A 27,170-nucleotide genomic window follows, 5' to 3' on the forward strand; every position below is an offset into this window, starting at 1 on the left:
TGAGCGAAAGCTCAATCAGATATGTTCATGCTGTAGGTAAGAAACCTATCAGTAATTCTTGAAGGGCAATGGTGAGCTGCGGACGAATGGTGGAGATGGGAATGGATACCGCTCACGCAGTTATCTTCCGCAGTAAGTTTAAGAAAAATCATGTATATGTCTATATGATTCAAAGGTTTCAAGTATGTATGTTTAAAAAGTATACGTACATATGTATGTTAAGAAAACCAAGGTTGTAACTAACAACCCTAGTTTTGAGTATTTAAGTTTTAGAACGTTACAGTACATGCAACAAATAAATGAATTTTAAACATGACGATTTAAATGAGTAATTTTAGAAGGACTTTAAGATGTACTTGAATTTAAGATTTCTCACGAAATCCGTTTTAAAGTTAAATGAGATGGCCGATTGAAATGACTAGTTTTAGAAAAGCTTTTAAAGAGTATTTGAAACAAGAGTTCAAATGCTATTCCGTTTGAAGGATATTCCTAAAAGGTTTTATCTTAACTAAAATTAAGAAAAGCTTTAAGAAATTTAGTGATTCACTTATTTGAAATTATTGTTACAAATTATGAAAGTATTCCTTCTTAAATAAAAAAAAAAAAATGTTCCGCATATTTTAAGAAACCCCAGTAAGTACAAGTTAAAAAGTTAGTAACAGTGGCGGCCTCAAAGGAGGGTCGTCACATTCACTTTTCAATTCATTTTAGTTCAACTGGTTTTTATAATCAATTTTGTATTAACGCAGTCCCTGTGGAGACAATACTTTTTACTCACTACTGTATTACTTGTGCGATTGCGTGCACATGCATAGAGCTATTTCCATAAGTTTAACCAATTTTACAGAAGATGTAACTCTTTTATTTTTTATATTAGGAAGATTACATAAGGTATAACTTATTTACCAAATTTTCCGTCAAGGGCATAAATTAAAAGCTGAGAAAACCCTTCTCCTTGAGGCTTTCAACAGTGTCCCTCAGACTCACTTCCAAAGGGGTGAAATTAATTGCCAAACCTTTTGCTTTCTCCTTCGAAATTTGGTAGGTTGGCATGAGAGGTTTGTCATCTTCACATCTGCTTGCCAACAATTGGAAAGCTCAAATGTAATTTTTATATATGATTAGTAAACTTCACTTTTTAAAGATATAATATCCAAGCTAAAATAGTAAAAGTTCGAATCCAGTTTGAGCTTCTCTTGCCAATTAAACCGAAACTTGGCTTTTCTTTAATAACTCAGAAGTTGGTTACTTACTTTTCAGGAATGCTTAGGGTGGGGAAGAGTTGTCTTAAAATGTTAATAACCTCAGAAACGTGCAAAACATGTCCAACTAAACAATATCTTCCACTAGCTGAAACAACTTCAAATGCTTGAATATGTGCCATTCCAACATCTCTAATATCAACAATCATAAAGACTTTATTTGGGAAGGTGTGAGCTGCACCCAAAAAATAAAAAATAAAAATTACATGCATAGATAAATTGTCCTGTATTGACACCATTTTCTATAGTTGTAAAAAAATAAAAAAAAAATAAAAAAAAAAAGGAAAGGAAAACCTGGTGTCTAAAGTAATCGATTAATAGATGTTGAAAATGGAAAGTTATTACAGAAAGGGAAGGAATTTCCACTTTACTCTATCTAATTTGGAGCTTAGTTATTATTATTATTTTTATTTTTTTTAATTTTGGCTATAGAACTAGTTTAGTCAGTTTGAAAAAAACTACGTCGGTTCTTTATATCTTAAACTTACTTGGTCATAAATATTAAAAGGAGTATGTACTAAAGATGTACCGTTAATTTGAGTTAGAATCGTCTTCGCACCGTAATTAAGAGTTGGCTGTAACAAAGGGCCAATAACCATTCCTGGATTTATTACAACCAAATCAATCCCATTTTCCTTTGCAAATTTCCAAGCAGCCTCCTCTGCTAATGTCTTTGAGATAAGATACGGCCCAAACTGTAAGCAAGAAAATTGGTGCAATGTTATGCAAATTACCATATAGTAAACTCAACAGTGACAAATAACTAAGAAGTTTCCAATACATTGGAAACTTGTGCAAGATGATGTACACACCTTTGTTTTCTCACAGATATCTGGATCAGAAAACCATGTCTCGTCAACAACAACATCTGGGATCAATGGTTTCCCGGTAAGCAAAACAGCAGCCATGGAAGATGTTAAAACAACCTTCTTTAGTGAAGGGGCCTTTGTGCATGACCTCAGGACATTTAGTGTTCCCTTCACTGCAGGCTCAACCAGTTCTGCCTGAAATACGGCGAGAAAAGCGATAAATATCGAAGCTCGCGTATAAGTTTCCATGAAAGTTGACATTTATTCTCAATAAAAGGGAGATACTAAATTGTACCATTTCCCAAAGTAGCTTTTTAAATAAAGATAAACTAAATTGTACCATTTCTCAACGGTACATGTTATCCAATTATGAATTGAATTAGGGTCTAACCTGTGGGTCAGTGGGTGAGAGATTAACAGGGGAAGCTGTATGGAAAACACATTCACAGCCATCAACAACAGAATCAAACGATCCTTCTTCCAATAAATTTGCTTTATACAAATGAAGCTTTTCCTTTGCTCCTTCAAGTGACACCAAGTGGTCTGTTTTCTTCGGATCGTCTGTCTCATACACAATCACGTGTGACAACCCAGATGGGATAAATCAATATTAAGTAAATTTTTTTTTTTTTTTTGGTTACTATCCCTTCTGTTGTCTATGATACATACATTTACATATGTTGTAAAGGGTAAAATAAACTCGAGCTTCACATCGTTTAAATACAATAACAAACACCAACTTATAAGGACATTGGGCAATTTCACCAATAAGTTGACCTTTCAAGATAGTAGCCTAAATTATTAAAAAGTGTACATTCTATCATGATATCAGAACCAACCAACTCAAATGAGTAGTTTGATGGTAACTCTAAAAAAGCATCATCTTGACAAGCGAGTAAAATAAACATGAGACCAACATTGTTTAAACATAACAATAAACACCAACTCATAAAGACATTGGACAATTCCGCTTAACAAGTTGACCTTTTAAGATTGAAGCTCAAGTCCTTACAGTGTATGTATGCACATTCACAATGACCTTTTAAAAGGTCCTTGAAATGTGTGTGTACTACACACAAGTCTTTAAAACAAGAACCTTCTCCGGTACGTTAAAATACAGTTAGGTTAAGTTTTTTATCTGTCGGATTTACATAAAATCACATAAAAGTTAAAAAGTACGCAGAATTAATAGTTAAAAACTATGGTATACCAGTACGCTAGGCGTACGAAGAAACTTCCTAAAAACAATTTAAGGACTTAACAAGTCTTTTTTTTTCTAATTATAGTTCACAACTCTTTAAAGCTTCATTCATTTCACTGATTTGAGTTTTCAATTTTAATTTTATTATAGTTAAAAGCTCTAATAAAAAATTATATCTAACTTTTTTTATTACAGTAAAAAATTCTCATATAAAATTACATCTTAACTTAAATTAAAAAGTTAAATCAATGAACCGAATAAGGTCTAAAATGACCTTTTTAACATATTGGCCTTTAAAAAAGTCCAAATTCATTCATGTATGTACGTACGTACATTTTGCTGAGTCTAAGTGACATACAGGCTGTAATTTCTGATTGAAAAAAAAAAAAAAAAAAACAAACAAACAAACTTTGAGCTTTGTGTATCTTGAGAAATAAGAACAACCCAAGAATTCAAAGAGAAATGCTAATTGGGATTTTAATTTAAGAGTTTATTATGTGACTTCTTCTTACAGTAAACAACAATCAAAACCCAGAATCTGAAAGTGAAGATTATTATGAGAATTAAGGGAATAAAAAAAACCGAAAGAAGAAAGAGTTTAAAGAGTATATTAACTGAGGCTACGAACAGAGGCTTTGACGGTGTAACCTCTTTGAAGCAAGAGCTTGACCAGCCATGAAGCTATGTATCCTGAACCTCCTGTCACACACACCACCCTTCCTTCTCCGCTCATTTTCAATTCTTCGTTGCTCATCAGATATGGCTTTTTTTTTTTTTTTTTTTGGTTTTCATATATAATTCAGCATAAGAATTGTACAGGACACTTTACATAAATATCAGGAGTTTCAGAATAGTTTACACCACAATCATATACTCAAAAATCATAAAATTTATAAAAATTACAGGTGTATACATGAAAAATAGTGCACGTTTGATTTATAAAGTTAAAATTATAATTTAAAATTATTCTCAATTTATGTGTATTTTTTATAAAAAATATTGTAATGAATTATAAACTATAATTTAAATTATGTATGATACGAATACACTAACTAAACGCATTAAAAAATTCTCATAAAATTTAAAAATATTAAATAAAATATACAAAAATTCAAATAATTTTACTTAGCATATAAAACTTACATAATATCACTATAACATACTTTGTACTAGTTTTAATATTCATAAAATTCATGACATATTATAAAATTATGACCTATTACTTAAATATCTCAATTTTACAAGCTATAGATGTGATTGGGACTGGTCGCCAGTTGAGAAATGAATGGACTGGTCCTCATTAAATCTTAACCTTTCATTTTTTTCCTTTTTAAGACAGGAAGATAAAAAAGGCATAAAATATCCATAAATAATGAATGGGCTGGTCCCCATAATTAGCGAATTTTGTCGCCTATAGAGCGGGTGGTCCAACGAAGTTAATATATTCCAAAAGATTGAATTAATATTTGGAAAAAGTGAAGCACTTTTTTAATTTTTATACTTCAATTTGGTCGTTTAATGTCTCCTTTTAGAAGTACTAATTACAAAATGAAATTAATTAGTTGTGAAATTTTTATACAGATCATGAATAACGTCCACTAATCTATTTTAATTTCTTTTTTCTTGATTATGTCAATCTGGATTTGGTTAAGTAAATCATAGACCACCTAATTACTGACAGTTGAAAATTAGAGCAAATGTACCTCTCTATTGCAAAGGAGGCGGGCAAATTCAGATGATGAAAAAAAATGTCTAGCCCATAGAATAAGTTGCAACGATTTCTAGTAATACAAGTTGGAAACACATAAACACAGAAGAAACGAACTTTTTGTCTCACTAGAAAGACTCTGACTTGTATTCATTATATAAATATATATATGGACTAGTTGAAAAATATATATATGTTACGTTCTGTAATTATCATGTTATGTTTTTATAACCACATATTATGTTAGAGGGACAGTTCCTCTGGAGAGATTGACAAAACGCCTATATAAATACTACTCATCAAAAAGAAGAATTGGTGACTCAAATTTGTTGATTTTTTATGACCAAATTTTCTAAATTTCTTGACAGAAATTATTTGATTTGTTATTACAAATTTCTTCCTATTACATGCCTGATGAGTTAGGAGATAATCAAGTTATCTTTGGAGATTTAGTGTATATATATGATGGCATACACTAGGGGAAAAGATATTAATGGCGAATAATGCATTTTTGCTATGCTACTAATACTTATACTTATTTGGTATTCTGCTTCCCCATCTGGCTGAGGAAGAATTACGAGACCTAAAAATAGAAGAATATATATATATATATTGATGAAAGTATATTATATTTAAAGTTTACACCATTAAAGATAAGAAATAAAACGTTAACCTGCCCTTGTCCTGTTGCCAGGCTTGCACCAGCCCTTGCCCAGGGCTGCTCTTAGGCGTTTTCACCCCGTTTCGGGTGGTGGTTTGCGTGGGTCCTTGTCTTTGTCTGTGGCTCATCCCGATAGTTTCCAAAACTCCAAATTTTTTTCCTTATTTTCAATTAATTTCTAATTTATTAATGATTCCTAAAAAACAGATCAAACTAATAAAAATACTTGAACACTCATAAATATTTGAACTTAAAGGTACTTGATTTGTTTGTAAATAACCTCCTCATCCCTAATTAGGGGTAAGCAGATTTGAATATCATGTTCTAACACAACAAACAAACATGTTCTTTTCACAATTTGAATTACAACTCAAACTTTTTACTATATTATATTATTTCACAAAAATTCAAATTCTATTCTTTTGGTATATTGTTTTCTCCCACATAAAATTCATTTTACAACTCAAGTTGAGTAAAACAAACATGCCCAAAGTTTAACAAATTTTACAGAAGATGTAACTCTTTTATTTTTTATATTGGGAAGATTACATAAGGTATAACTTATTTACCAAATTTTCCGTCAAGGGCATAAATTAAAAGCTGAGAAAACCCTTCTCCTTGAGGCTTTCAACAGTGTCCCTCAGACTCACTTCCAAAGGGGTGAAATTAATTGCCAAACCTTTCGCTTTCTCCTTCGAAATTTGGTAGGTTGGCATGAGAGGTTTGTCATCTTCACATCTGCTTGCCAACAATGAGAAAGCTCAAATGTAATTTTTATATATGATTAGTAAACTTCACTTTTTAAAGATATAATAATATCCAAGCTAAAATAGTAAGAGTTCGAATCCATTTCGAGCTTCTCTTGCCAATTAAACCGAAACTTGGCTTTTCTTTAATAACTCAGGGGTTGGTTACTTACTTTTCAGGAATGCTTAGGGTGGGGAAGAGTCGTCTTAAAATGTTAATAACCTCAGAAACGTGCAAAACATGTCCAACTAAACAATATCTTCCACCAGCTGAAACGACTTCAAATGCTTGAATATGTGCCATTCCAACATCTCTAATATCAACAATCATAGAGATTTCATTTGGGAATGTGTGAGCTGCACCCAAAAAAAAAAAAAAAAAATTACACATGCATAGATAAATTGTCCTGTATTGACACCAGTTTCTATAGTTGTTGAAAAAACAGTGAAAATGGAAAGTTATTGCAGAAAGGGAAGCAATTTCCACTTCACTCTATCTAATTTGGAGCTTAGTTATTATGATTTTTTTTATTTTTATTTTTTTTTGCTATAGAATTAGTTTAGTCACTTTGAAACAAACTACGTCGGTTCTTTATATCTTAAACTTGGTCATAAATATTAAAAGGAGGAGGTACTGAAGATGTACCGTTAATTTGAGTTAGAATCGTCCCCGCACCGTAATTAAGAGTTGGCTGTAACAAAGGGCCAATAACCGTTCCTGGATTTATTACAACCAAATCAATCCCATTTTCTTTTGCAAATTTCCAAGCAGCCTCCTCTGCTAATGTCTTTGAGATAACATACGGCCAAATCTGTAAGCAAGAAAATTGGTGCAATGTTATGCAAATTACCATATAGTAAACTCAACACTGACAAATAACTAAGAAGTTTCCAATACATAGGAAACTTGTGCAAGATGATGTACACACCTTTACTTTCTCACAGAAATCTGGATCAGAAAACCATGTCTCGTCAACAACAACATCTGGGATCAATGGTTTCCCGCTAAGCAAAACAGCAGCCATGGAAGATGTTAAAACAACCTTCTTTAGTGAAGGAGCCTTTGTGCATGAACTCAGGACATTTAGTGTTCCCTTCACTGCAGGGTCAATCAATTCTGCCTGAAATACGGTGAGAAAAGTGATAAAAAAATCGAAGCTTGCGTATAAGTTTCCATGAAAGTAGACATTTATTTTCAATGGTACATGTTATCCAATTATGAATTGAATCAGGGACTAACCTGTGGGTCAGTGGGTGAGAGATTAACAGGGGAAGCTGTATGGAAAACACATTCACAGCCATCAACAACAGAATCAAAGGATCCTTCTTCCAATAAATTTGCTTTATACAAATGAAGCCTTTCCTTTGCTCCCTCAAGTGACACCAAGTGCTCTGTTTTCTTCGGATCGTCTGTGTCATACATAATCATAACAACCACACATATATACATGATAACCCATGTAGGATTAAAAAAAAAAAAACACTTTATCGCCCGTAATACGTCCCACACGTACTTTGTTACTTTGAAAATGTCAGAGGCCACCAACAAAACAGAAACTACCTAACTCAGTTCTATAGATAAAACAATCCTAGTCCAAGTCAGGGCTTCTACCCTAGTAAATCCACTATTCAGAATAGTTACACCCTCAGAGATCACAACAAGAAAATCTCTCAGCTCACAAGTATAAGATTTTCTCAGGAACCAAACACAGGTTCTCAATCACACAGAAAACCTTTCTCAGCCTTTTTCTTCTCTCTCTGGCGTAACCTTTTTCTATTCTCTCAATATACCAGAATTTGAAAGTGAAGACTATACGTAGAAAAGCTAAAGAAGAAAGAGTTTAAAGAGTATTAACTGAGGTCGCGAACGGAGGCTTTGACGGTGTAGCCGCGTTGAAGCAAAAGCTTGAGCAGCCATGAAGCTATGTAACCGGATGCTCCTGTTACACACACCACCTTCCCTGCTCCACTCATCCTTAGCTGCCCAGACTTTGTGGCAGTTACGTAATTATTTCGAGGTGAGGAACACGTTCAAATATGTGTAGAGTTTTATAATATCAACTTGTGTCCACTTCTATTGTCGTTTATGCTTTATTGGCTTCCGTTTACTCTATCCTGTTTTAGCCTCTCGGTTTTCTGAATTTCAGACGCTGTTTTCACGTTATTGTCCTTATTTTTCTTCTCCATCATTATTTTTGTTCTCATTTACGATTTACGTGTGTGTGTTTATATATATATATATATATATATATATATAATATGTTTTCACATTACTGCCCTTATTTTACTTCTCTATTATTATTTATGTTCTCAATTCAATACCATTGAAAATTGTAAAAAAAAAAGAATTTCTATACCTCCACTAATAAATAAATAATTGCTATTTAATTTATTAAAATAAAAAGAACACTGAGAATACTTTCCAAAACAAATACAAGCACCGGTAGGGGGCTGGTACCACCGTACCAGTAAATTGGCTCTCATTCTTAAATTAGTAAACACACGGAAAAAAACTCGATAGAATTTCAGTATTGTGCATTTTTTACTTAATTTGGCCTCTCAATCCAAGCAAACTTTTTTGTTTTTTAAAAAAGGTCTCTATTTTCGGGCCGGATTGAGCTTAAATGTCCCCTTAATAAGATGGAGAAAATTGGTGAATTCACCGTTCAAATGCATTGTTTTAAATTTTTTACGTTTTACTATTGATTAATACTTTTTTGATTTGTATAGCTCTTTTTTTTTATTTGATAAGTGATTAGTATAGTTCTGTGACTAAAGGATATTAATCAAGAGTAAGAGGTGAAAATCTAAGACTGCATTCTAAGGGATATTTGTCTCATTTTCTCCTATTAATGTGTCCTCCTTCGTGTCCTCCAATAAGATTAAGTCATGCCAGTTAAAATTATTTTAACTGTCATGACTTTTTAATTGACACAATAAAAAATGTTAATTGACGTGTCATGTTATTATTAGAGTGACATAAAAAGGGATACAAATAAGGGAGCGCAGCAGATTCCTTTTAAGCCATTGTAAACCTACTAGTAAGAATGATGCAGTTGATCACCTTTGGGGTTAACGGGGGAATTTCATTCCCTCCTGGACGACGTGTTTATTGAATGGACTATCATTTATAGGAGAGTGATTTTTGGATAATAGTCTTGTCTACTTCATGAGGTTCCTACAGAGTAAAAATGTGTGGCGTTGATTGGGGAATCTCATCACCTTTCACGAATTAATTGAGAGCGGGCTTGGACTCGTTATGCAAAGATATGATGTTGCCGGACTCGTTTTGTTCAAATTTGTTGTGCTGATATGCGTTTAAGCATGAAAATGTTGTGCTTAGACAAGGAAAAGAATGTGCTCGACACATTGTGCTCGGATGGATTGTGCTAGTATGCTTGCTTGGGAAGAGCACGCGCTTGAGAAGACCATACCGGCTTTGTACATGTTCGAGGGGAGCTCGTTTTCAGCGTGTTTGACCGAGTTTTGTCATGCAACTAGGCTCATTTGGAAGACATGAGAAAAATCCCCTGATGCATGCTAAATCAGGAAAACAAGGGCATTCCTTTTGTGAAAATAGGCCTTACATATATGTTCTGGCATGGATCGAAAAGCAGTCAGTCTAATTTGTTTATAATTGGAAATTTTTTTATAATTTCTTTTTATCTACTTAAGCTTGTATTGTAGTAATTACTTCTGCTGATCGCATAGTTCCCAATAACAATGTACACAATATTGTTAAAGAAAACCCTTATCCTTTAAGCTTTCAACAGTGTCTTTCAGACTCACTTCCAAAGGAGTGAAGCTAATTCCCAAAGATCTTGCTCTCTCCTTTGATACTTGGTACTTCGGCACGAGAGGCTTGTCGTCTTCACATCTGCAAAACCAATGAAAAATACATTTATTCCCCAAAGATTTTTAGCATATATAAAAAGTCTTCTCTCACTTGTTGCTTCATAAAAGTAGAAAAACAGGACATTCTGTTTCATCTATATAATAATTTATAGTCAATATGAGCTTATTTCATATATGGTCCAAATAATATACCTTTATGAAGCAAAGTCAGAGCATTGTCGCATTGAGAAACATAAGGTTTGACAAATGAAAAGGCTTAAAAGCACTTGTTAGTTGAAAAGAGAACCTTCAGGCAAATTAATATGACTTCAAATAAAAGTTTGCCCCCTTCTTTTTTTTTCTTTCTAATTTTCCTCAAATTATGGGTTGCCTCTAAGTACAACGTTGAAAATGATAACCTACTTCTGAGGAAGGCTCAAAGCAGGGTAGAGCTCTTGTAAAATCTTCAAAACCTCCGACATGTGCTGAACATATCCAACTAGACAATATCTTCCATTAGCAGAAGCAACTTCAAATGCTTGAATGTGTGCAAAAGCAACATCTCTAACATCGACAAATCTACGAACTCTATTGGGAAATGTTTGAGGTCCTACACTCAAAAGGGAGGGAAAAACTGATTAGTACATCTCAAGCGCTTGAGTCAAAGTATGTTGCATTAAAACAATCCGAAAAATTAGCTTTTATCTGCCATGGATCATTTAAATCTTGATAAGCAACCTCCTTGGTCTTCTTCACAAGGCCATTTTCTCGTATAAAATGCCAAAAAGGTCATTCAGAAAAAAGAAAGTTGGAAACCATGTGGATCTAGAATTAATTAGAAGAATTTTTTTTTATTCATTTATCTGTTTTTTTCAAACATAGGATACAGGATTTACCGCTAGGTTATACCTACAAGTTACTCGTGATATTGTACATTTACATACACATTGTGTTGTGTACATATCATACCATTTATGTTGCTCAGAATCAGCTCCACACTGCCATTAAGAGTTGGTTGTAAGAGAGGACCAACAACAATTCCCGGATGTAAAGTGACCAAATCTATACCATTTTCCTTTGCAAATTTCCAAGCAGAATCCTCAGCTAGAGTTTTTGAAAGTGGATACCAAAGCTGGAAAAAAGGAAATAAATAAGAAAGAGTCCAAAACAATCTATAGCAATAACTGGGTTTACAATACTTATTGCAGCTTAAATAGATTTTTAAGTAAAGTATAAATGTATGATACCAACATGACTATATATAGAAACCAAAAATGTGAACCAATTTGATGATTCAACCACAGTATTTACACCGACGCCAAATTTAAAGCCCGAGGCATATAAGAAATATGAGATACCCCTACTTTGTCTCTTTTAACACCCAACTAATGAAAAAAAAAAAACTAAAACTGAAAGAAACTGATAGATCATAATTAAGTTTGATAAACTAGACCAGATTAAAGAAGAGTCGAAGGGATAGAAAAATGAATCACTAAGCGCGTGAACATAAAATCATCACATACAAACCTTCAAATTCTCGCAATAAACAGGATCCGAAAACCACGTCTCGTCAACTGCCACATCAGGGGTTAGAGGTTTTCCATTTTCTACAACTGAAGCCGTGGAAGATGTCACAACCACTCTCTTCACAGATTGAACTTTTGCGCATGACCGGAGAACATTAAGTGTTCCCTTCACTGCTGGGTCAATTATTTCTGCCTGGAATATTGGAAAACTTGAGAAGAAACATGACAAGTTTCTATATATGAAACCATTCAATATAAGGTAATTAATGTATGGGAAAAATCTATGTGTACCTGTGGATCAGACGCTGAAAATATTGTAGGTGATGCTGTGTGGAAAACACCTTCACAACCATGAAATGAAGAGTCAAAAGATCCTTCTTCCAAAAGATTTGCTTTAAATAAGTGAAGCCTTTCTTTAGCTCCATCGAGTGAGAGCAAGTGTTCTGTTTTCTTCGGATCATCTGCACCATATGATATAAACACATCAAAGGCTCGGAGATATTGATAATAGAAAATAAGTTGAATTCTTTAGTCGAGTGCGAAACTAAGTTGATAATAACTGTTAGTTTTGCTTGTTCTTTCATTCTCACATATAATTTCTCGTTCAGAAGTATGCACTAAGATATTCTCTATGACCCCAGAAAACAAATGTTAAATATCAAAATATATATATTTATATCACATATATATATATATATATATATTCTTATATATATAAATATATGTATAAGAAATAGAGAAGAATCACTAACTTGTGTCACGAACAGAGGCTTTGACGATGTAACCTCGTTGAAGCAAGAGCTTGATCAGCCATGAAGCTATGTAACCTGAAGCTCCTGTTACACACACTGCTTTCCCTTCTCCACTCATCATCTCTCTCTCTCTCTAAAAGTTCAACCTAAATGGTAACGCTGGAGTGAAACGACACCGTTAGAGGAACGACATTTTTACAAACAGGAAATGGCGAAAAAGGCGCCCTTGAGTGAAAACGACGTCTCGTACATAAGTAACGTTGCAGAAAGAGAAAAACCACGTCGTAGGAGAAAAACCACGTCGTAGGAGAAAGAGAAAAACCACGTCGTAGAAGTATATAGAGAAACGGCATTGTGATTGAACGACACATCCTTACATAGTATCCTACCAAACGACACTTTGGGATAACCATAGTTATGTAAACTGCATGTCGCTTCCAATGACATCCTTAGCAAACGCCACTCATTGGTTCTGTCTTTGTTCAATAGTTAACCAAGAAGAACATTCTTAACAATGCTCTGATAGGAAAAGCAACGGGTTTAGAGAGAGAGAGAGATAGGAATAGCAGCGGGTTTAGAGAGAGAGAGAGAGAGAGGAGCTGCAATATTAGAATTTCGGACATTAGGGGGAAAAGCTGCAATAATTTTGGGTTTTAGCGCTCGTTGGTGTTCTTTAGATGTATCTTTCTTGTGGAAATATCAATTAAGTTCTCTCATATTCTTATCAATATTCTTATTTAATCCGTATACTCATAAATTCATTAAATTTAGCTATTAAATTAGAACTTAAATGTCGATCGCCTCCTGACCTCACAACAATCGAAGTCTTTGTTGATAATTATGTTGGATCTTTCAATCCTAGTTTCACATTTCAGAAATCATCACACTAAATTATTAAGAAAATAAGTTAGAACAAGTACCTGTCTCCATTAGTGCAGCCTTAATCTCCAGTAGAATTCTCTAAGACAACGAGCACGACGGTTATTGCCTTCCTCAGTCAAATCTCCGTAGCTCCTTAATGTGGTGTTTTCTCTCTAGATGGGAAAGAATGAAAAATGCTGTATGATTTGACGTATTGGGGACCATAACCTAAGTTTCTTTATATACTGCCACATTAGGCTCCCATTAAACCTAATTGGGTCAATATGGGTATCCACCCATTCAGCCAATACCTTGTTAGGAAACTAGTTGGCCTTTTCATAATTAGATCACTTAAATTTGCTCAAATAATTAAATAGCTTAATATAATTATTGAATAAATATGTGGCCCACAATATAGGAAACTCGCGTGGTTCACTTACTGTTTTGGCATCTAGTAAAATCAGAATCAGAATACCCGATGATCTTTAGTCTGTCTGATCTCCGATAAGTGAGCATGTAATCCTTTGTTCTCTTTGTATAGCGCATAACCCTTTTGGCTGCTTTCCAATGATCCACTCCTGGGTTACTTAAGTATCTGCCCAATACTCTCACTATAAATGCTATGTCGGGACGAGTGCAAACTTGAGCATACATTAGACTTTCTATTGCTGATGCATAATGAATCTTTTCTATTTCCTTTATCTCAAGTTCATTCTTGGGTGTGACGAACCTAACTTTTGATCATCATCGTATGCTCATACTTAACATTTCTTAATCTCTACCATTTACTAGTTATAACTTCTTAAAATTTCAGGTCATTTTTTTTTACCATGTACGTTAAAATGTTGTAGCATTTAGCTAGCATTCTGTTTTCAGCCATTCCTAAAATGTTGTAGCATTCTGACAGCATTCTGTTACATTAGTCATCAAAATACATAAAACACTATTTTATTTTACATAAAAAGTTCAGCAGCGTTTCTAACACATTCCACTGCTACATCCTCTCTGCATGCCCAGCATCAAGTTTCAGGGAGCCGGTGCCTTACCTGTGCTTCCTACAACACGAACAAACTTAATGAGCTTTCGCTCAGCAAGTATCAATATGTCATAAACAGATGCATTAATTATGCATACCCACATATGCATTCATGTCATATTTCCTAGTACAAAATTCTAAACGACTTTCATTTGTTTTTCTCACTCTTGTCGTTCTTGTTTACGGATACCATACCGTTATATGGAATGATTTTCGTGTTTCATTTTTTTGTTTTTTACTTCTTATGGGCCCTGTCTTGTTATACCATGGCGCACATAACCAGTGAGGAGTGGGGTAGCTAACCAATCAACCTCAGTCACGGTTTTATTTCTTTCATAGTCTCATAATAACCTTTCCTTCGAAGGCTGGTACAAACATGACGTTTAGTCTCTTACCGTTTATCAATTTTCTCATTGAAACGGTAACTTTAGTTAAATCTTATGAATTTGTGCATTTTTGAACAATTTAACATGAGATTAACTTTTTTGTTAAAGTTTAACTCTTTCTCGTAACTTGACATTAACTTATCATCGATACATACTTAACATTATATCTATCTAACATTCAAAATTCCATAATATGCACAATTTTTGTGCAACATAGAAAAGTAAACTTGCTCGTGATATAGCCACAGAAAAACTATTGTACTTACAGAAGTTTCGCTAACAATGCGTCCTTTGTCTCCCTTGTTGCTATCCGACTTCAACCGTTAATCGGCCCTATTGCATAAATTTTTTGATCGTTAGATTCAAAATCTAAGATCAATAATTACATTGAAATTTGCATCGGAAAGATCTACAATCCTTATGTTTGGTATTCAACCTCACTATTTCCTATCTCAAGGATTTGCACTAAAACCGTGCAAATTACTCAGTCATGGGCCTAATTTTCAGTTTCGGTCTAAAACTATGAATTCTCGTTGTGTTCGATTTCTAACCATCACTGATTAATGAAACATCTTTTTTTTCACACTTTAATCTCATATTCCTCTTGAAATCCAGTTTTAGTTCAAATTACTCAAGCTAAATTTCGGTAGAATTTTGCCTTGTTTTTCTCGTTTTCTGAGTTTTCAATAACTCGTTTTAATTCTGATTTCGGTACCTGGAGTCAAGATTCGCATTCCTGAACACATATTCTAACATAAAATTGAACAAAAACACATGTTCTTTCTTAATCTAGGCTCACGGATTTTCAATGAGAATCTACCAAAACTTCGTTCAATCGTTTTAATACTTACACCATTAAACTCTTATTACGATGTTCTACAAAACCTCAGTTTCGATTTTTACTTTAACGGAAGTTTTTCGAGATGGATTACTATTCATCCAAATCAAGAAATCATAGAATTCTCATGAAAAGTCTGAAATGTTACCTCCAGAAATTGAGGTTTTCCGCTAGAACACCTCGGGTTACATTTCTACTAGACTGAACGGAAGAAATTTCGGTGAGAATGCTTGATTTCTTCGATTTCTCTTACTCTGTCTCTCTCTAACAATTTTTTTTTTCCAGAACTCTCTCACGTTTTTTTTTTCCTTCTCTGCTATGCCTCCCGTTGGCATTAGCTACAAAGTGTTATTTGTGTGTAATGAAGTATATAATTAAACGTCAAGTGAGTTACCAAGTACTGTCTCACGTAATGCTTTACGTGGTATGCTAGCTACAAAGTAATGCCAAGTCTTTTCCTGCATGTAATGCTCATGTCCACCTCATGGTAATTGTTCTCTTTCTCTTTTTTTTTTACAAACTTATATCCACTTCACGGTAATAACGTGAGTCACCAATTTACATATAATCTTGCGTGTATATATATATATATATTCTTTTTTTTAAACGTACTTAGAAATAATCTTATATATATATTATAACTTGGTTCAACCTGCTTTTATTCTTTGCCATAATAAAGATACGTGCTAGTAAATGAGTGGGTTCTATACTCCTCAAATTTTTTTTATTGTCGAGACCTAACTTTCCGTTTCTTAAAACGAGTCTCTTTCCGGTACTAACAATTTCACTATTCATAACTGATATTTACGAATTTTCTTTATAAAAATATTTGTATTATAACTTTACACTTTTTGGGAGATTTTACCCAGTACATAAAGTTTCTACATAACATTTCCTTGATTAAGCTGAAAATTCTACTACTTTCTGTTCCGGAAGAAATTATGGTCAAATACCGAACTATCCGGATTAGACCTAAAATTTTTCCGGTCGTTACATTGGGGCACTGACTGAGACTAAACTTGTCTCCCTTAGCTACGGGCGTATCTCCTGATGAACAATTCTTCATGCCAAATCTATCCAGAACCTTTTCGATATAGCTCTTTTGTGATAACCCAAGGATACCTTGAGAGCGATCTCGTAGTATCTGAATTCCTAATACAAAAGTGGCGTTACCAAGATCTTTCATCTCAAAATTCTTAGTAAGAAATTTCTTAGTTTCGTGCAATAAGCCTATATCGCTACTGGCAAGTAATATGTCATTGACATACAAAATTAGGAAGATGAATTTATTCCTACTGAACTTGTGATATACACAATCATCGACCACATTCACCTCAAAACCATAGGAAGTGATAACTTGATAAAATTTGTGATACTATAGACAGGAAGCCTGTTTGAGACCATAGATGGACTTCTTTAACTTGCAAACCATAGACTTTGAATCTCCAGATACAAAGTTTTCTGGTTGGACCATATACATTGTCTCCTCAATGTCGCCATTGAGAAACGATGTCTTAACGTCCATCTGATGTAGCTCTAAGTCTAAATGAGCCATAAGTGCCATAACTATCCTAAAAGAGTCTTTCAAAGAAACCGAAGAGAAAGTCTCTTTGTAGTCTATGCCTTCCTTCTGAGTGAATCCTTTGGCGACTAGACGAGCCTTATATCTTTCGATGTTACCTTTTGAATCCCTTTTGGTCTTAAATATCCATTTATAACCTATGGGTTTCATTCTTTTAGGCAACTTGACAAGATCCCAAACGTCATTGTCTTTCATAGATTTCATCTCATCCTTCATGGCATCAATCCACTTTTGAGCATTAGAACTCTATAAGGCTTGTTGAAAGTTGATTAGATCATCTTCCCCTAAACCTACACCATCTATTGGGAATGGTGTCCTAGAAGCATAAGATGTAATAGGATATTTATTATATTTTTAATAAAAGAGTTTATTCATCATTTTATGTGTATATATTTGTGAATATTTTATGAATATCAATGAAAATTTCATGATTATTTATGTGACCTTAAACATTGTATATAAGTGTTATATACGAGAGGATAATGTTTAAGGATAATAATCGAAAAGCAATGTTCATAATGAATTTAACTAAAGTTCAGAATCTTTAATTAAAACATTATTAATACATGGCATTCCCATTTAAAATGGAATGGTGTTATCCGTACTGTTAATATGCCGAGATATTGAATAAGTATATTTCGCATAATGAGATTATGTGGAATAAAGACACAAACACAATATGAATTTCTAATAATTTTCGTTAAGTATAGAAATTCTAATTGAGTCTACCGATGGTCATATATAGAATAATCTTAATCATGAGTTCTTAACAGACTCATGTTTATGGATTTATGTCTTTTGATTTACTCGGTACGGATTCTGAGATCCTGAATCCCATTCCTTGTATTTTGGAGACATGATGAAGTAGGTAGCCAGGAATGTTATTATACGAGATGGAATCCATTCCTTCTTGAGAAATAAGTAGATAAATAATTCTCTTGAGGGTTTATTCGGTACTTGGATCAGTAGGAGCTCCGATTCATGAATGTGTTTTATGAATTACTGTCCATTAGAGAATCAATGGTACTCAAGGATAAAGAAGTAATTAGAGAGGTTAACGGATTTTACCTAGCTTTAATTATGAATTATTTATGGAGGATTGATCTATATGCAATGACTATAACAAATTGACACTTCACAGTTTAGAAGTAATTTATATCTATAATTTTGAGAGTGCAATTCTAAGTTTATAGTTGAGAAACTATTGGAATTAATATAATTAATTAATTAATTAAAGTGTTTAATTAATTATTAATTTTATTAGAGCTCGGGATTATAGGTCCATTAGTCACCGCATTGTCCTAGTAATTCTACTAGACACAAAGGGTAAAATGAAAATTTTAGAATTACGGAATTCTAAAATTAAACACTCAAAAATAATTAATTGAGAATTAATTATTATTTAAATAATGTGATTATTTAAATTTGAATTTGAACACATATAGATTTATCCATTTAAACTTATTTGATAAGTTGTTCAATTTAGAATTCAAATTAATTTAAGTTTGACTTAAATTGGAATTTGAATTTAAGTCAAAATTGGACTACATGATAAAGGATGATTTTCTCTTCCTTCCATATCTGCAAATTGGCGCCACACAAGAATGAGAATCCCCTAAGGCTGGCCGGCCACACTAAGGATAAGGGAATGAGAGATTTTGTTTCAAATTCAAATAGGAGATAATTGACAAGCTTTATCTTGGAGATAGAGATTGGATTCCTTCTAGAAGTTTGACTAACACTCTATAAATAAGAGAATAGTAGAAAATTGTGGACATAATTTTTGAGACAATTTTTGAAACAATTTTTGCCCTAATTCCAAAGGTGGCCGAAATTCTCTAAGAGTGAGAAGGAAAAATTTTTCTCCAAAAATTTCACATCGTGCATGCATTGGTGTTTGTGGAAATTCGAGTGTTTATTGTAACCCATTTTGCCTCAGGTGTGCCCACACACACGTCTTCGTGGATTCTAGGAATTGACGTTGGAGCAAGGATTGTTCGAGGTCAAAGAACTTAAGTTATCATCCTAATCGGCCGCCGGGTATTATTCATAATTGAGTTCTTAATAAATGAATTGATGAGATTAATTTATTCGTGCATAAATTAATATAATCTATAGAGTATCTCAAAGGTTTTATGAAAATTTTTGTTATACACGATCCGCCTCCCCCCACGCTTTCGCATCCGAATTCGATTCGGTTACCAACACCATCTTCGTATTCTTAGAGAAAAACGATATAATCATCCGGAATCGCACTTCTCCTTTCTCTAGTGGATCTCCGTAATGGCACTTCTTGAGGTTGTTGAGTTTGTTCTATAGGTGTTGCATGGGGAACCTCATTGTTATCTTGTTCCGGAGTTGCATCTTGAACAATGGCAAGTATTACAGCCTGATCATTGACAATAGCAATATTGGGAAGAGAAACGAAATCTTCTTCCTCAAAGACAACACTCCTTACTTTACTTCTCCCCCAAACTCGACATCCTCAAGGAATCTCGCATTTCTCGTATTGATGAAGGACCTAGTAGTAGGATTGTAAAACTTGAAGGCCCGGGGCATTCGGCGTATCCAACAAAGTAGCAGCTGACCGTTCTTGAGTCCAGTTTTTGTTCATTTGGCCTATAAGGCCTTGCCTCAGTTGGACAACCCTAAACATGTAAATGCCTAATGTTGGGCTTTTTTTCAGTCCACAGTTCATAGGGGGTTTTGGCTATTGCTTTGCTTGGAACCCTGTTAAGGATGTAAACTGCAGTCTTTAGTGCTTATCCCCAAAGTGATTCAGGTAAGGAAGAATGACTAATCATGCTTCTCACCATGTCTTTAAGAGTTCTATTTCATCTCTCAGCAACACCATTCGTGCTAGGTTTGCCCGACATTGTGTATTGAGGGACGATTCCACATTCTTTTAGGAAGATAGTGAATGGTCTTGGACGTTGTTCACCTGATCCATCATATCTGCCGTAGTATTTGCCACCACGATCTGATTTGACGGCCTTAATTTTCTTGCCTAGTTGAAGTTCAACTTTGGCTTTGAATTCCTTGAAAACGTCCACTAACTATGACTTCTAATGTATTAGGTATAGGTAACCGTATCTTGAATAATCGTCTATAAATGTAATGAAGTATTGTTGACCATTCCATGAAGCCGTAGGGAATGGTCCACATATATCTGTATGAATGAGTTCTAAGACGTATGTAGCCCTATCGGCACCTAATTTCCTTGTGTTTGTCTATTTCCCCTTGATGCACTCAACGCAGACTTGAAAGTCTGTCAAATCTAGGAGACCAAGAATTCCATCACTCACAAGCCTCTGTATTCTCTGTTTAGAGATATTACCTAAATGCTTGTGCCATAGGGTGGCAAAATTCTCATTTAATTTTCGCTTTGTACCTCGTGCACTAGTGGAACCTTCTTGCCATCGCCCAGAAAGATGAATCTTTCAACATCACTTGGCGGTCGGCTCCACAGGCAACCGTGCATGGACATACTAATGTGAGTAGTAGCACTAGAATCTACCCACCAAGTATCTTTAGGTACAGAAGCTAAATTAACTTCAGAACAAACCATAATGAGAGTCTTTCCCTTCTTGCAGAAGTAACAGGTGAATGCCTTATCCTGCTTCTTCAGTCTCTTCTTCTGTTGAGGTGTTCCATCTACAGTATCCATAGATCTCATTTTGTTCTTATTCTGAGAGGTTGATGCCAAGTGAGCACTTTCAGTCTTATCCCGCTGAAGCGTTTCCTCTTCTTGCACACAATATGATATAAGCTCATTAACAGTCCATTTTTCCTTTTGGATGTTATAGCCCACCTTAAATTGACTGTATTGTGCAGGAAGAGATATGAGAACTAAATGCACGAGCTAATCCTCAGACAGCTTTAACTTTAGTGCCTTTAGTTTCCCAGCAATGTTAGACATCTCCATAATGTACTCCCTTATGTTCCCTTTTGCCTTATACCTCATGATTCAGAAGGTTACTCGTTTCTGACCTTTCATTCTTGGTAAAATATTGCTCAAGTTCTTTGAGAAACTTCTTGGCATTAGTGCTCTCAGTAATAGAGCCCCGAAACGCCTCCGGAATGGAGCGTTTCATGATTATTAGACTCATGCGGTTAGAGTGGTCCCACTTCTCAATTTTATCTATGTTCGGATTTTCCGTAGTAGCAGTGGGACGCTCTGTCCTGAGCACAACGTCTAAGTCCATACATCCGAGAACGATTTCCACATTCTCTTTCCAAACTTTAAAATTTGTCCCATTCAGCATTAGGATTGCGTTAAGTTGAGCAGAAACATTCACAGCAGTAGCAGAAACTAAATAGAGAATAAAAATAAAATATACTCACAATCAACATTCACGTCATACGTAAGCATAATCAACCATATAATGCATACATGACATAAACAAATAACTCGAAGCAAGGTGGTGGGCCCATTTCAAGATACCTAGCACAACACTAATATTTAGTCTTTAGACCAAAAATATCAGCTTATAAGTGGTACTCTCTGCGCAGTAATCAAATATTGACAATAAATCCTGTCAAACAATAGCCTTCCTTTGGGCCGACTATTGCTCACATGGAGAGCTTAATAATTGTCACATATTTATTACCACAGGTATACCCATTATTCGGCCAAATAATAACCTTCCTTTGGGCCGATCATTATTCGCATAAATAATAGGCATACTCACCTTTATATTTTAAAATAAATCAACATCTACAACAGAAGTTATTTTGGCAACAATATTATTTCAATCAATTTATTTCAAAATACAAGACAATTAAGTGCAATAATCAAATAAAATAAAATAAAGAACCAGAATTTCATTTTATTCAATTGAATCCTTAATTTATTTACACTCAATTTCTTAATGGGTTAAAAAAAATGCCCAAAATCTCTAAAATTGGGTTCAAAACAAACCAATAATTGCCAAAAATTAGCAATTATATTCCTTATGGCCACAGGTAATAACCTGTGGCCCTTTAGTTCTAATGCACAGGCCTTTGGGCCTGTGCTTTTCTTCTCTGTCACGGGCCTGAACTGGCCTGTGTTTGTTTTTTGTTTGCAGCTCTGGGCCGAAGCCTAGAGTTGTTCTGCCCTAGGGTCGTGACAGTGTCACGACCCTTCTTCCCCACTGGCGGCCACTAGGCCGCCAGTCCTCATGGTGCAGCCAGCTGGCCGCGGCAATAGCTGTCCGGCGTAGCCCAACGACTGCGCCTGGGAATCAGACGCCGGCGGCTGTAAGCTTGTCGCGACCCTTCTTCCCCACTGGCAGCCGCTAGTCCTCATGTCATGGCCGGCCGGCCGCGGCAATAGCTGTCCGGCGCAGCCCAACGGCTGCGCTTGGGAATCCAGACGCCGGCAGCGGTAAGCTTACCGCCAACAATAGGAATTTTTTTTAACTTTTCCTTATGCAGCGGCCTTGGCCGCCGCTGTCTACATCCCGCCGCGGCTACCCCAACGGCCGCGCCCTTGATTCCGCAGCGCTGGCGGCTAAGGCTGCCACCGGCCATACTCCTTCTCCGAAAAGAGAAGACAACGAAGAAAGGAAAAAAAGTTTTCCAGAAGAAGAAAAAAAAAACTTTCTTTCAATTAATTCTTTTACCAAATTTTCTTAATTCTCAATTTTCCAAACTATCAACTTTGTGAACAATAAATAATTCCGAAAATTATTCAACAAATATTGATCAAAATCAATCACCAAAAATTCATATGATTATCTATATACATGCTTTTCTTAACAAAATAAAGCATATCTAAAATTCCATAAAGAAAAGAAAAATCATGTGAATCAATCAACATGATATTCAGCTAGAGATATTGGAGATAAAAATTCTCTCAATAATTTAATGTGATGACCGCTCTGATACCACTTGTTGGATCTTTCAATCTTAGTTCCACATTCCAGGAATCATTGCACGAAATTACTAAGAAAAAAAGTTAGAACAAGTACCTGTCTCTATTAGTGCAGCCTTAATCTCAAGTAGAATTCTCTAAGATAACGAGCACGACAGTTATTGCCTTCCTCAGTCAAATCTCCTTAGTTCCTTAATGGGGTGTTTTCTCTCTAGATGGGGAAGAATGAAAACTGCCGTATGATTTGACGTATTGGGAACCATAACCTAAGTTTCTTTGGCCTCGTTCACTTCGCGGATTCGAGTTTTCAATTCGAGCTGAGATGTGACATTTTCTGAGAGCTTTTCACTGTAGCAGAAAAAGTTAGATGTGACATTTTTTGAGAGCTTTTTACTGTAGAAACCTAAAACTGAAAACTCGAATCAGTAAAATGAATGAGGCCTTTATATATTGCCCCATTAGGCTCTCATTAAACCTAATTAGGTCAATATGGGTATCCGGTGCCCATACCCTGTTAGGAAACTAGTTAGGCTTTCCATAATTAGATCACTTAAATTAGCCCAAATAATTAAATAGCTTAATATAATTATTAAATAAATATGTGGCCCACAATATAGGAAACTCACGTTTCCTAACAATATCCTAGACTCTCAACGAGATTATCAAAGTATTGATCTCTTCTCGGACTCACAACAACCTAGACAATGTTTCATAATTCTAGACTATAAAATCAATCTCCCCCGAGTATCAAAATCACAATCCAAAATTATCTAACTCATTGGCTACATAAAGTAGAAATATTAAGCATACAGAAACATAAATAAATTAAAATGGAATTTAACTAACAATTGACAAGATAATAAAAACATGGTTAAAATAAAGCTACATTAAACCCTAGAATAAGAAATCTAGCTCAACATAGAGGAACCCATAACTAAAATCTCAAATTCAAGAGCAAAAACTAAAAAACTATAAAGAAAAGGGAGAAAGAAGAGAAAACTCTTGTGGAAATGAACTTCAAGTCTTCAAATTATCAAGAATCTCTCCCAAGCATTCTTCAAGAATCTCCAACTCTAACCTTCACTCTCTATGAATTTTTGTGCCTCTCATCCTCTCTAAGTTGGGAACTAGGGTTTCCTTTGTATAAGTATACTTAAACATGAAGAAAATCTTAGCCACACTCATCCAAGGGTAAAAAATGGCCGCCCAACATTGATCAAGGTCCAAAAAGGCCCAAAATACTCGTTTCAACACAAGGAAGGGCGCGCAGTGCGTGCTGCAGCGCCTGTCATGTTGCTAGGCTTACACCAGCCCTTGCCTAGGGCTGCTCTTAGGCGTTTTTTGCCCCATTTCACTCGGAGGTTTGCGTGGGTCCTTGTCCTCGTCCGTGACTCATCCCGATAGCTTTCAAAACTCCAAATTTTTTTCCTCATTTTCATTTAATTTCCTATTTATTAATGATACCTACAAAAACAGATCAAACTAACAAAAATGCTTGAACACTCACAAATATTTGAACTCAAAGATACTTCATTTGTTTGTAAATAACCTCCTCATAACTAATTAGCGGTAAGCAGATTTGAATATCATGTTCTAACACAACAAACAAATGTGTTCTCTTAACAATTTGAATCACAACTCAAACTTTTTACTACAGTATTTTCTTTCACAAAAATTTAAATTCTATTCTTTTGGTATATTATTTTCTTCCACATAAAATTTATTTTACAACTCAAGTTCTCAACTCAAGTTGAGAAAAAAACATGCCCAAAGTTTAACAAATTTTACATAAGATGTAACTCTTGTTTTTTATTGGGAAGATTACATATGGTATAACTTATTTACCAAATTTTCCGTCAAGGGCATAAATTAAAAGCTGAGAAAACCCTTCTCCTTGAGGCTTTCAACAGTGTCCCTCAGACTCACTTCCAAAGGGGTGAAATTAATTGCCAAACCTTTTGCTTTCTCCTTCGAAATTTGGTAGGTTGGCATGAGAGGTTTGTCATCTTCACATCTGCTTGCCAACAATGAGAAAGCTCAAATGTAATTTTTATATATGATTAGTAAACTTCACTTTTTAAAGATATAATATCCAAGCTAAAATAGTAAAAGTTAGAATCCCGTTCGTGCTTCTCTTGCCAATTAATCCGAAACTTGGCTTTTCTTTAATAACTCAAAAGTTGGTTACTTACTTTTCAGGAATGCTTAGGGTGGGGAAGATTTGTCTTAAAATGTTAAGAACCTCAGAAATGTGCAAAACATGTCCAACTAAACAATATCTTCCACTAGCTGAAACGACTTCAAATGCTTGAATATGTGCCATTCCAACATCTCTAATATCAACAATCATAGAGATTTCATTTGGGAATGGGTGAGCTGCCCCCAAAAAAAAAAAAAAAAATTACATGCATAGATAAATTGTCCTGTATTGACACCAGTTTCTATAGTTGTTGAAAAAACAGTGAAAATGGAAAGTTATTGCAGAAAGGGAAGCAATTTCCACTTCACTCTATCTAATTTGGAGCTTAGTTATTATGATTTTTTTTATTTTTATTTTTTTTACTATAGAATTAGTTTAGTCACTTTGAAACAAACTACGTCGGTTCTTTATATCTTAAACTTGGTCATAAATATTAAAAGGAGGAGGTACTGAAGATGTACCGTTAATTTGAGTTAGAATCGTCTCCGTACCGAAATTAAGAGTTGGCTGTAACAAAGGGCCAATAGCCATTCCTGGATTTATTACAACCAAATCAATCCCATTTTCTTTTGCAAACTTCCAAGCAGCCTCCTCTGCTAATGTCTTTGAGATAACATACGGCCAAATCTGTAAGCAAGAAAATTGGTGCAATGTTATCCAAATTACCATATAGTGAACTCAACACTGACAAATAACTAAGAAGTTTCCAATACATTGGAAACTTGTGCAAGATGATGTACACACCTTTGTTTTCTCACAGATATCTGGATCAGAAAACCATGTCTCGTCAACAACAACATCTGGGATCAATGGTTTCCCGCTAAGCAAAACAGCAGCCATGGAAGATGGTAAAACAACCTTCTTTAGTGAAGGGGCCTTTGTGCATGACCTCAGGACATTTAGTGTTCCCTTCACTGCAGGCTCAATCAGTTCTGCCTGAAATACAGCGAGAAAAGCGATAAAAATCGAAGCTCGCGTATAAGTTTCCATGAAAGTTGACATTTATTCTCAATAAAAGGGAGATACCAAATTGTACCATTTCCCAAAGTAGCTTTTTAAATAAAGATAAACTAAATTGTACCATTTCTCAATGGTACATGTTATCCAATTATGAATTGAATCAGGGACTAACCTGTGGGTCAGTGGGTGAGAGATTAACAGGGGAAGCTGTATGGAAAACACATTCACAGCCATCAACAACAGAATCAAAGGATCCTTCTTCCAATAAATTTGCTTTATACAAATGAAGCCTTTCCTTTGCTCCCTCAAGTGACACCAAGTGCTCTGTTTTCTTCGGATCGTCTGTGTCATACATAATCATCACAACCACACATATATACATGATAACCCATGTAGGATTAAAAAAAAAAAAACACTTTATCGCCCGTAATACGTCCCACACGTACTTTGTTACTTTGAAAATGTCAGAGGCCACCAACATAACAGAAAGTACGTAACTCAATTCTACCAAAATGATGGACCCGGTTTTCACTCATACTACCACACACCCTAACTTGGCATAACAAATTGGCCTAGTAGGGTCCTAAAGTGGGAGTCATGAACTATCGAACAGAGGCCATTGGCGATACAACGCTCACATACTTATTGTGCCTATTGCTATCTTTTTGTTTCAGAAAACAATAACCAAAACCCAGAATTTGAAAGTGAAGATTATACGTAGAAAAGCTAAAGAAGAAAGAGTTTAAAGAGTATTAACTGAGGTCGCGAACGGAGGCTTTGACGGTGTAGCCACGTTGAAGCAAAAGCTTGAGCAGCCATGAAGCTATGTAACCGGATGCTCCTGTTACACACACCACCTTCCCTGCTCCACTCATCCTTAGCTGCTCAGACTTTGTGGCAGTTACGTACATGTAATTTTTTGTCTTGCAATATATATATATATATATATAT

The 27,170-nt window shown here is 34.8% G+C and overlaps 3 protein-coding genes across 3 annotated transcripts; all 3 read right to left on the minus strand.

Moving 5' to 3' along the window:
- Positions 1 to 886: 886 nt before the first annotated feature.
- Positions 887 to 8,361, minus strand: LOC21410972 (tetraketide alpha-pyrone reductase 1). Its single transcript, XM_024170050.1, has 12 exons — positions 8,244 to 8,361; positions 7,628 to 7,797; positions 7,317 to 7,508; positions 7,034 to 7,199; positions 6,561 to 6,744; positions 6,288 to 6,379; positions 3,888 to 4,013; positions 2,463 to 2,632; positions 2,075 to 2,266; positions 1,792 to 1,957; positions 1,254 to 1,437; positions 887 to 1,075 (listed from the first exon to the last, which is right to left on the minus strand). The coding sequence occupies exons 1-12, from the start codon at positions 8,359 to 8,361 to the stop codon at positions 931 to 933; spliced, it is 1,905 nt and encodes a 634-aa protein (XP_024025818.1). The 3' UTR covers positions 887 to 930.
- Positions 8,362 to 9,996: 1,635 nt separating this feature from the next.
- Positions 9,997 to 12,620, minus strand: LOC112092863 (cinnamoyl-CoA reductase 1-like). Its single transcript, XM_024170048.1, has 6 exons — positions 12,500 to 12,620; positions 12,039 to 12,208; positions 11,749 to 11,940; positions 11,191 to 11,353; positions 10,645 to 10,831; positions 9,997 to 10,264 (listed from the first exon to the last, which is right to left on the minus strand). Exons 1-6 carry the CDS (start codon positions 12,618 to 12,620, stop codon positions 10,126 to 10,128), a joined length of 972 nt encoding a protein of 323 aa, XP_024025816.1. The 3' UTR covers positions 9,997 to 10,125.
- A 12,302-nt stretch (positions 12,621 to 24,922) lies between these two features.
- Positions 24,923 to 27,094, minus strand: LOC112092864 (cinnamoyl-CoA reductase 1-like). Its single transcript, XM_024170049.1, has 6 exons — positions 26,977 to 27,094; positions 26,392 to 26,561; positions 26,004 to 26,195; positions 25,721 to 25,886; positions 25,252 to 25,435; positions 24,923 to 25,073 (listed from the first exon to the last, which is right to left on the minus strand). The coding sequence occupies exons 1-6, from the start codon at positions 27,092 to 27,094 to the stop codon at positions 24,929 to 24,931; spliced, it is 975 nt and encodes a 324-aa protein (XP_024025817.1). The 3' UTR covers positions 24,923 to 24,928.
- Between the last annotated feature and the right edge of the window lie 76 nt (positions 27,095 to 27,170).

Source organism: Morus notabilis, unplaced genomic scaffold (assembly GCF_000414095.1).
Source record: "Morus notabilis unplaced genomic scaffold, ASM41409v2 Scaffold1309, whole genome shotgun sequence".
NCBI classification, from domain to species: Eukaryota; Viridiplantae; Streptophyta; class Magnoliopsida; order Rosales; family Moraceae; genus Morus; species Morus notabilis.

Coding starts and splice junctions, on each gene's coding strand:
- LOC112092863 (XM_024170048.1), bottom strand. CDS start 12,620: ATGATGAGTGGAGAAGGGAAAGCAGTGTGTGTAACAGGAGCTTCAGGT. Junction 12,209..12,499: donor AGCCTCTGTTCGTGACACAA/GTTAGTGATTCT, acceptor CATATGGTGCAG/ATGATCCGAAGAAAACAGAA. Junction 11,941..12,038: donor TTTCAGCGTCTGATCCACAG/GTACACATAGAT, acceptor CCAATATTCCAG/GCAGAAATAATTGACCCAGC.
- LOC21410972 (XM_024170050.1), bottom strand. CDS start 8,361: ATGAGTGGAGCAGGGAAGGTGGTGTGTGTAACAGGAGCATCCGGTTAC. Junction 6,745..7,033: donor GATTCTAACTCAAATTAACG/GTACATCTTCAG, acceptor TTTTGGGTGCAG/CTCACACATTCCCAAATGAA. Junction 1,438..1,791: donor GATTCTAACTCAAATTAACG/GTACATCTTTAG, acceptor TTTTGGGTGCAG/CTCACACCTTCCCAAATAAA.
- LOC112092864 (XM_024170049.1), bottom strand. CDS start 27,094: ATGAGTGGAGCAGGGAAGGTGGTGTGTGTAACAGGAGCATCCGGTTAC. Junction 25,887..26,003: donor ATATCTGTGAGAAAACAAAG/GTGTGTACATCA, acceptor TCTTGCTTACAG/ATTTGGCCGTATGTTATCTC. Junction 25,074..25,251: donor ACCCTAAGCATTCCTGAAAA/GTAAGTAACCAA, acceptor GTTGGCAAGCAG/ATGTGAAGATGACAAACCTC.